We start from the raw sequence: 10,493 nt of genomic DNA, 5'->3' as shown, positions 1-10,493 counted from the left end.
AAAATCAGTCCCTAATGAACTGACTCCAAGTCATGAGAGACACTTAATGCTCTCTCTCTGCACACCGACCTTACCAGGCCTGTACATGTCCCCCTTCTAATAAGCCCCTAAACAGGTTTCTTGTGTATTCTGTCTTTTCTTTTCACTCAGGGATTTAAGGGCAATCAAGAAGACGGGCATTTTTGAGGCAGTTGGATATGCCAGAGGAAGTGTTTGGTGTTCACTGGGTCTACCAGAGAGTTAATTTTTAAAAAAGCATAGTTCAGCATGAACTTTGGGACAGGAACCTTTGCTGAACACTCAGTGCGGCATGATCTACTAGGTTCTTAGGTTTACAAGGTTCTGAGTTCATGATCTTTTTTTGTGTATACAATATTCTGCCTGCGGGCCAGAAGAGGGCATTGATGAGATTGATGAGAATTGAACTCAGGACCTTTGGCAGAGCAGCCAGTGCTCTTAACTGCTGAGACATCTCTCCAGCCCCGATTTCATGATCTTTTGAAGTTCTGAGGAATATGAATAATTTAGACTAACATGTAAATCATGATCATGAAATACTACAACACTCAGGAGGAGATGGAGAGGGGAAAACAGAAGATGGGGCCTATTTGAGTCATTTGAACGTTGAAGTAGCAAGATTTGTATGGAGCCAGAGTCTCTAGTGAAATGGGAGAGGGGTGTGCTTGAACGCTTTGAAGCATAAACATCAATTCGTCCATGATCAACAATCATCTTTGTAATGAAACATTTTCAGAGAGGATGCCGTGTTATGGATTGGTGTTAGCTCTCGGGCTTAAGATATTGTTGCCTTCTCAGTCCTTGCAAATGTGAATGAAGTAGGCTGTTGTATAAGAACTCAAATGTTTTTCTTCCCTCTGTGGAATACTGCTAGCATATTACTCTACTTTCCATATGCATTGAATGCTTAAATTCTCTTCTTGGCATGTTCATCTTTTAATGCAAATGGGTAGAATGAAAAGTTTTGAGAAAGTCTGAAAACTTTGAAACAAACCTGCCTCATTTCAAATTGCTCAAGAATGGCTGGCATGAGGCTGTCCCTGTTTCAGTGTGTTCTGAGCTAGCAAACTTCTTCTCTGAACACGTGGATTGTCTCCACGGAACACCAATCTTGTAATTCACTTAACAAACTGGTAATTTCATTTCCAAAGTGGGAGAGGTGCAGAGTGTAGAAAAGCAGCAGGTGGCCGTTGGGCAAAGTCAGAGGCAAATTCTGCACAGAAGCAGTTACATCCAAGGTCAGGTGGTTTCCACGGAGAGAAGACTGGGCTGAGAACGACTGTGGCTGGAACGCGGGATTTGGTTCCAGCTTGTCGGGTTGGCATCCCTTATTCTGTCACAAAGGCTCGTGTGTATGAATCAAGAGCACCAGTGAGACTTTCCTCATCCGCCCTAGTACTGTCCTAGTAGCTCAGGGAGTCCCGGACTGTTCAACCGCACGGTGTGACACTGACCCCCGAGTAATCATGAGGACAGCTGAAGCGGCCAGTGTGAGCTGCCCTACCGGGATCCCGTGAGCGAAACGGAAGACCGTCACTCGCCACTTTTTTCCTGGCACCACCCTCGCCGCGCCGTCCGGTCCGCTGAGGGCGTCCCGGGTCGCTGGACCTCAGCGGATGGACGAGCGCTGCAGCCGGGAGCCGCGTGAGGCCGCAGGAGGCCCGGAGCGCAGCCATGGTGAGCGCCCGGGTGCGGGGCGGGCGGCCGCTCAGGTCGCGGGGACCGCGGCGGAGCCTCTGCAGCTGCGCGCGGGCTCCCCGAGGACGCGGTGGCCGGGTTCGGGCCGCGGCGGGGCGACGCGCGCCCGCTTTGTTTCCCTGCCTTTCCGGTTCATGGGAAACCGTTTCTAAAATCCACGATTTTGTCCCCATCCGATGACTGTCGGTTGCGATCCTTCAGTTCCCAGGTCCTCCCCACACCGCCAAATTTACCGGACCGGGCGACCCCCGGGTCCTCTGAGAAACACGGAATGGAGACGTGTGGCCGTCTGTGATGCGCTGGGACTATTTCTGAGTTCTCTGCGCTTCCATTGGACCTTGCGTATTTATGCAGTATTCTGTAGGGTTCTGTTCTGTTCCGTTCTCTCCGTTTGTTTTCTCACCTGCAGTGTGTTTTGAGATCAGGTAATAGGAAACATGAAGTTTTGGGGATTGTTTCTTAACCCAGGTTTGGTGGAGCACGGAAGCAGGCGGATCTCCGTGAGTTCAAGGCCAGCATGGTCTACGGACTGAGTTTCAGGACAACCATGGCTACACAGAGGAGCCAAGTGCCAAGTCGAAAAAGAAAAAGAAAAAAAAAGAGAGAATTGTTTCTAGTTTTGTGTAAAATGTTGTGATAATTTCATGGCAATGTCACTGTATCTATATATTATTACTTTGACTCATTTTTGCAATACTGATTCTCCTATCCGTAGTCATGGTAGGTGTTTCTTCTTCTAACGTCTTGTTTAATTTCTTTCTTAATTTTTTGCCTTTTTTATTGAAAAAGATTCATGCAATATATTCTGATCACACCTTTTGTCACTCCCAACTCCTCCCCAAACTGCCACACTGCCCCACCTCCCTACCCACCCACCTTCACACCCTTTCTTTCTCTCTCTTTGTAGTTGCTTCAGTGACCTATAACTGCCTTGTTGAAGATTTTCACTTAATCAGTGGGGTTTGTCTTGGACATTTTAGTTTGTCTATTCATGACTTCCTGACAATGTATCTCTGGGAGATAGTTCATTATCCACTAGGAGAAAATGTATTGGGCATTGCCTGTTGATTTTGTACCCTCCTGCCTTCCTAAATAGTTTATAATCTCAAAAAGCCTTTTTGGTGCTTTGTTGTTGTTTGTTTGGTTGGTTTTTTGAGACAGGGTTTCTCTGGTCCTGGAACTAGCTCTTGTATACCAGGCTTTAGACAAGACTGGCCTCGAACTCACAGAGATCTGCCTGCCTCTGCCTCCCAAGTGCTTTTTTAAAGACATGTATTTATTTTATTTATTTGAGTGCTCTATCTGCATGTATGACTTTTATGCCAGAAGAGGGCATCAGATCCCACTAGAGATAGTTGTGAACCACCATGTATGTGGTTGCTGGAAATTGAACTCCGGACCTCTGGAAGAGCAGCCAGTACTCTTAACCTCTAAAACATCTCTCCAGGGCCTGTTGTAATCTTTTGATCTGTTCGAGGTTTTGCTGGATATGTTGTTTTTTGCACAGAGAATATAACTATGTACCCCAGCTGGCCTGGAACTCTAAATCCTGCTGTCTTAGCCTCCCATGTACTGTGATTCCTGGTGTATACTATAGTACCTGGTTATGGTTTTCTGTGTATTGAAACAGGAATAGTTTCACTTTCTTTCTGATTCATATACTGTTATTGCTTTTAGTTGCATAATTGCTCTGGCTAATTTAGTACTATATTCAAGAAGAGTCACGGGTAGTAACCTAGTAATTCTTTCTGATCGTTGAGAAAATGCTGTCTGTTTTTTCCCTTAGTTAGCATGTTGTTACTAGTCATGTGTTTGTCATGAAAACCTTTATTAGCTTAATGTATGCTTCTCGTTTCTACTAGATTCTGAGCTTTGAGCATGATGTGGAATAGAACATTATCAAAGGCTCTCTTGCTTCTATGTCTATTAGCTTTTTAATTCTTGATTTTGTATGGCAATCTACTTCTGCATATCTAAAGGAAACTTTACACATCGAAAGATACTTGACTATGATTTGTCAAAACACTTGACTGTCATCATTCCCATTTCAGTGTATAATTTGATTCTTTACGGGAAAGGGAAATGTGTGCACGTTTCCAAGTCAATATTAATTTGTCCTGGAATGTATTAAGTTGATTTCTGCCATTAATGTGTGTACTGGCTCATTTTATGTGAGCTTAATACCAGCTACAGTCATTTGGGAAGTGGGACCCTCAACTGAGAAAATACCTCCATCATGTGGGCAAGCCTGTGCTACATTTTCTTGATTGATACAGGAGGACCCATATTACTGAAATTTTTGAGGATTTATTATATGCATTCAATGTATTTTTATCATGTTTACTTTCGCTTCTCCTAACTCCAGATTTATCCCCAGTCCCTACCTCTTCCCGATTCCCTGTCCGGCTTAGCCTCTCTTTCAACATTACATTATATTTGGTAAAGGTTTCTTTTCATCTATTTGTATTATCATATATTCATTCTACAAAACAATTAGCTTTATTTCCTAGAATGGTTTCACAACTACAGGTCTTACAAGTCCCCAGCACATGGTGTATGCATCATGCATAATTTTTTAGGTGAGAACTAGGGATCAAAATTAGGCCTTTATGCTAATCTGTCTTCTTGGCCCTGGGTTTCTTAATATTTTTTCCAGATTAAACATTTTGAAAGTTGACAGTTTTCATCTGATACAATGTAAGAAAGCATTTCACAGTATATTTGAGTTGCGGGGGGTATTGTTTTTGTTATTTTGGTTAGTTGCTTTGAGTGTGTGTGTGTGTCTGTGTCTGTGTGTGTCTGTGTGTTTGGATTTGCTAATGCTTTATCACCTAATATGTGATGTGTTTTGGAAAATATTCCATCTGATGCTGAGAAGAATGTGTGTTCTGCAGTTTTTGATGGACTGTTCTGTAAATGCTGTTAAGTGCATTTGATCTATGGTGCAGTTTAACGCTGAAGTCCCTTGGTTGATTTTTCTTCTGGGTGATCTATTTGTGCTATCAGGGTATTGACACCACAAGCTGTTATTTTGTCTAAACCCTTTTGCCCAGTGCTGTTTGTCTATAAGATACTCAGTTCATATATATTTACATGGGACATTCTTTTTTTTTTTTAAATATTTATTTATTTATTTATTTACTATGTATACAATATTCTGTCTGTGTGTATGCTTGCAGACCAGAGAGGGCAGCAGACCTCGTTACAGATGGTTGTGAGCCACCATGTGGTTGCCGGGAATTGAACTCATGACCTTTGGAAGAGCAGGCAATGCTCTTAACCGCTGAGACATCTTTCCAGCCCACATGGGACATTCTTTATGGACTTCCTCTTTACTTATATGTAGGGATCTTCTGATAAAGGAAATTCTGGGTTAGTAGTCAACTGGATAAAGATGTGTTGAGAAATAATTATATTTTCTAAATATATCTGTCAGTAAGCCTCTTCTAACAATGCCATTCCCCTCGTTTCTATTTCTCTTAGCCTTTTTGAGGAAAAACTAAAGTCTTTTCACATTATCATAGCAGATCATCCTTCATAGGGCTTTCAAACTATTTGATTGCCAATAAGATGTCAAGTACAAGACTTCTCAAGTTTTCTTTGTGCAAACAAAGATGTGCAGCTTCTTAAGGAAGAAGTTGAGAGATGAAGTGTTTGTTCTGTATTATCCGTCAGACCAGCTCCTTGGGAACTAATCCTCCAGAGCATATTTTCATTCTGATCAAGTAGGATCCTTCTGATAAGCATGTCAGAAGCTTGCGGACATTTAGAGGGACAATGGGAGCTAAATAAGTAGTATATTGCTGTCTCAAACTAAAACAGTGAGCCCCTTTCCACAGGTAGGCTAGTGAGGTCCATCCAAAATGCCAGTACCCAGACCCCAGGGAAAGTTGGAAATGTATCTTTTTTATATGTATGCTTACAGATGTTTACACAAGTACACATGCACATGTGTATACTTATGCATGTGGAGCTGAGACAATGGGGATGTTCTATCAGGAACCCACCAAGGCCAGCTGGCCTGGGTCTGAAAAATCATGGGATGAAACCGGACTTGCTGAACATAGCGGACAGTGAGGACTACTGAGAACTCAAGAACAATGGCAATGGGTTTTTGATCCTACTGCACGTACTGGCTTTGTGGGAGCCTAGGCAGTTTGGGTGCTCACCTCACTAGACCTGGATGGAGGTGGGCGGTCCTTGGACTTCCCACAGGTCAGGGAACCCTGATTGCTCTTTGGGCTGATGAGGGAGGGGGACTTGATCGGGGAAAGGGAAGGGAAATGGGAGGCGGTGTAAGGGAGCAGGCAGAAATCTTAAATAAATAAATAAATAAATAAATAATTTTAAAAAACTTATGCATGTGGAGGTTAGAGAACAGCCTTTGGTCATTCCTTGGAAATGACCTTTTGAGAAAGGACCTTCTTTTGCCTGAAGCTTACCAAGTATACTAGATTGCCTGGCCAGTGTGCACCAGGGAGCCATCTGTATTCATCTGGAATCTCCAGTGCTGTGTTCCACCATGTCCAGCAATTTTATGTTACTTGTGGGGGTTCAAACTCAGGCCCTCATGCTTGAGGGTCAAGCACTGTTCCAAGCCCTGTTCTAAGAATAGTCTCCATATAGCTGGTGTTAACTCTATTATGGATACTTACTAGTGGGATATGTTTTTAAGACAGAGCCTCACTATGTAAGGCTGACCTCAAGGAGACCTGCCTGCCTTTGCCTTCCAAGTGTTGGGAATAAGGCATGTACTGCTATGCCTGGCCTAGTAGGATTTTTATGAGAGGTGTGAAGAACCATTAAACAGACTTTCTGGATGACCAAACAGCATACCAGGCATCAGCTTTTCCTTTATAATATAGTTTCAGCGTAGCATTGGAATGATACTGTTAGAGTGTGGGCATTGACCAGAACGCTGATGAGCACTACCTGGGTTTAACAGTTAGACAGTACACCATTCTGTAAACACTGTGCACATGAGCAGAGTGCTCCAGTATGTCTCACCCCTCCTCATTTTTCAGGGGTCTGTATCGTTCGAGGATGTGGCTGTGAACTTCACCTCAGAGGAGTGGGCTTTACTGAATTCTTCCCAAAAGAAGCTGCACAGAGATGTGATGCAGGAAACCTTCAGGAACCTGGCTGCCGTAGGTAAGGTGGAAATCATTGTCTCGTTTAGTCCACGAGAATCAGATCAGTGTTTGCTGATCAGTGCAGCTCCATGTTTCATACAGAAACAGAAATTCTGATGAATAAACCAGTCATGGTCATGTTGTATCGGGAGCCTACTTAGAATCTAATACTTTCATATAGTGCTGGATTAACTCAAAGTGATTTTTCTGGGTCTCCATTCCAGCAAAAATCAGGAAGATCAGACCCTTGAAGAGGATGATGAAAATTTAAGGAAAATTCTTGCCATTGAAGTTCAGACTGGATACAAACTATGTGAGAATCAAGAATATGCCAAGAAACCAGGCTCTTATAAGGACTGTGGGAAAGTCTATAGTTCTCCCCAGCGCTTTCTGGAACATCTAAAGACTCACACAGAAGAGGAAAGTTATGAATGTAAGCAAACTGAGGACGGTTTTAGTGGACACCGTGATGTTCATGACCCTGAAGGAATGCATACTAAAGAAAAACTTTGTGTTTTAAAGCAGAGTAGGAAAGATTGTTTGACTCTTGCTGGTATCCAACAGCATGTAACATATGATGGACATGGGCCATATATATGTAAAGTATGTGGTAAAGCCTTTCACTCTTCTGGTTCTTTCTTGACACACGAAAGAACACATACTGGAGACCAGCTTTATACATGTAAGCAGTGTGGTAAGGCCTTCACTTATTCCAGTGGCCTTCGCCGCCATGAAAGGACCCATAGTGGAGAGAAACCCTATAAATGCAAGCAATTTCTGAAAGTCTTTCCTTCTTTGAGTAAGGTTGAGGGTCATGAACAGACTCATAATGGAGTAGAATACATATGTAATCAATGTGGGGTAGCCTTCAGTGATCACAGTTCCCTTCAATGCCATGAAAAGATTCACAATTTGGAGAAACCCTATGTATACAAGCAATGTGGAAAAGCTTTCACTTGTTCTAGTGCCTTGCGAAGACATGAACGAATTCATACTGGGGTGAAACCCTATGAATGTAAGGTATGTGGGAAAGCCTTCATTGATTGCAGTTCTCTTCAATGTCATGAAAGGATTCATAGTGGAGAGAAACCTTATGTGTGTAAGCTGTGTGGAAAAGCGTTCAGTCGCCAAGGTTCTCTTAAATGCCATGAAAGGATTCATAGTGGAGAGAAGCCCTATGCATGCAAGCAATGTGGGAAGAACTTCATGCATCACAATGCTCTTAGATACCACGAACAGATTCACAGTGGAGAGAAATCCTATGGGTGCAAGCAATGTGGGAAAGCCTTTGTGTTGAGCAGCGCATTGAAAAAACATGAACGAATTCACAGCGGATTGAAACCTTGTTTGTGCAGGGTGTGCGGAAAAGCCTTCACGTTTCATAGTTCCCTTCATTGCCATGAAAGGACTCACACCGGAGAGAAACCCTATGTATGTAAACAGTGTGGGAAAGCATTTATGTATCACAGTTCTCTCCGTTGCCATGAAAATATTCACAGTGCAGAGAAACCCTATGTGTGTAAGCTGTGTGGGACAGCCTTCACTTTTCACAGTTCACTTCAGCGCCATGAGAGAATTCACAGGGGAGAGAAACCCTATGTATGTAAGTTCTGTGGGAAAGCCTTCACTGATCACAGTTCCCTTCGATGCCATGAGAGAATTCACACTGGAGAGAAACCCTATGAATGTAAACAGTGTGGAAAATCCTACAGTACTCATGGTTCTCTTCGATACCATGAAAGGATGCACTGTGTGTAAACTACATTGGAAGACGTTCTCCTCTTTGAATAGGTTTTAATCTCATTAACTAAAAAACAAAATATATGGTTATAAGCAATGTGAATAAGCCTTAACATGTTCTGGTTCGCTTCAAAAAACATGAGTGCAGACACATTGGAGAGTATCTCTAAATATGGAACAAAGGGAGCTCCTTTATTGCCAGCTTTTTCTAGCAAGCATGATGGCTTAACGAATTTAACCTGTATTAATGTAAAGATGTGGGATTATCTCCACTTGCCTCTGTTCAGTTTCAAAAAAAAAAAAACCACTAAGGGGATGGGGAGATGGCTCAGTCTATATAGCTCCAGCGACAGAAGTGTGGGTCCTGAGTTTAAATCCTCACTACCCATATAAAAGCCAGACGTGGTGGCACATGCCTGCAATCCCAGTGCAAGGGAGGCAGAGACAGAATATCCCTGAGCTTGCTGGTTATCTAGTCTCAAATCTGTACAGGTTCAGTGAGAGATCTTTCAAAAAGTAAAGTGGAGAATGATTAAGGAAGACTTCCAACATTAACATCAACCTCTAGCCTCCCCTTGCAAGTATAATGTGAGCCACACACATGAACACTCATCCTCACATGAATGCGCACCACACACACACAAAGAACACAGTGATCAGAAGAAATCTATAAGTCTTCACTTGGCCAGCACATACACAATCAAAACCTTGTAAGTAGAATCGTCATTTGTAGCATGTGTCAGAGGCTGATGTAGAAGGATTCTATTAACAGAACTAATGTGAAGAGCCTAGCATAAAATAATGGATGGACTGCTTTAGAAATTGCACACTTCAAAGGAAATGTTGTAATGTTTATGAATGTTTGTCAATGGCACATTCTTAGGTGGATCTAAATTATGTGCTTCTAATTTTATTCTTGAAAGTAAATGTTTAAGTGAAGTTATTGCTAAGGTTTACTTAGTTGCATGTACTTAATCTATAGTTTCAGTATTGGTAATTCACTTAATAACTTTTTGTTTTTTAATTTAAAATGTTGAAATGTCTTTTTAATATGTGAGTGGTTTTAATTTTATGTAGTTTTAAAATAATTTTGTCTAAAGAACATGTAAAAAAATTTTAATTTGGGCTGGGAAAATGGCTCAGTGGATGAGCATCAGGACCTAGGTCAGATCCCTGGTACTCATGTAACAAGCCAGATATGGCCAAACATTTCTGTCTCCCTAGCACTGAAAGTAGAGAGTAATGCAGGAAGGACTTGCTAACCAACCAGTCTAGGTGAGAAACGAGCTCCAAGGTTAGTGCAAGACCATGTCTCAAGCAATAGGCAGAGAATGGTAGGAGAGAATCGTTGGTGTCCTCTTCCATACAGACAAGTTTGGTACTCACAAATATGAAAAGTTATTAATTCTTGGGATTTTCCTATGAGGCTTTTGTTATAGGTCATGTATATAAATTCAGAACAAATGACTTTAAAGTGGATTTAGCTATTTTTCACTTCTAATATTTTCTCCAAATTAGATTTCTGTACATATTCTATATTTTAACTGTTTTCAACAATGTATACATTGATATGTGTTATCTTTTTCATATATGGACAGTATATCTGCAAAATAATCATAAAAGAGATCAATTTCACAATTTTTCAATTTTTTCCTTTCATGTTTGAGTCATTATTGTCAAAATCCTACTAACTAATGCTCTTTTCCTACATAAATTTTTCATATTTATGTTATAGCTTTTTATCATAATTTCCCCTCACTTCTCTTACCAGAAGATGCTTCCCACTGGCTGAAGTGTGCTCTGGCCAGAGATTACCAGGACCACAGCTTTAGTCACATGGAATGTAATGGATTCCAGAATAAGTCTATCTACACACCATATCTGACTTGTTCATCAGAAAGTCAT

The 10,493-nt window shown here is 41.7% G+C and overlaps 1 protein-coding gene across 1 annotated transcript; it reads left to right on the top strand.

Moving 5' to 3' along the window:
* Positions 1 to 1,586: 1,586 nt before the first annotated feature.
* Positions 1,587 to 10,218, top strand: LOC142857885 (uncharacterized). The gene is made up of 3 exons (XM_075986961.1): positions 1,587 to 1,695; positions 6,741 to 6,889; positions 7,073 to 10,218. Exons 1-3 carry the CDS (start codon positions 1,693 to 1,695, stop codon positions 8,604 to 8,606), a joined length of 1,686 nt encoding a protein of 561 aa, XP_075843076.1. The 5' UTR covers positions 1,587 to 1,692; the 3' UTR covers positions 8,607 to 10,218.
* Positions 10,219 to 10,493: the final 275 nt, after the last annotated feature.

Source organism: Microtus pennsylvanicus, chromosome 9 (genome assembly GCF_037038515.1).
Source record: "Microtus pennsylvanicus isolate mMicPen1 chromosome 9, mMicPen1.hap1, whole genome shotgun sequence".
Classification (NCBI taxonomy): Eukaryota; Metazoa; Chordata; class Mammalia; order Rodentia; family Cricetidae; genus Microtus; species Microtus pennsylvanicus.
The sequence above is the reverse complement of the archived record's forward strand: the minus strand, read 5'-3'. Positions and strand labels throughout refer to the sequence as shown.

What these genes read in the sequence shown, in the direction of transcription:
- LOC142857885 (XM_075986961.1), top strand. An exon ending in AAGGTGGAAATCATTGTCTC is followed by an intron (nt 6,890 to 7,072) that starts GTTTAGTCCACG and finishes TCTCCATTCCAG; the next exon opens with CAAAAATCAGGAAGATCAGA.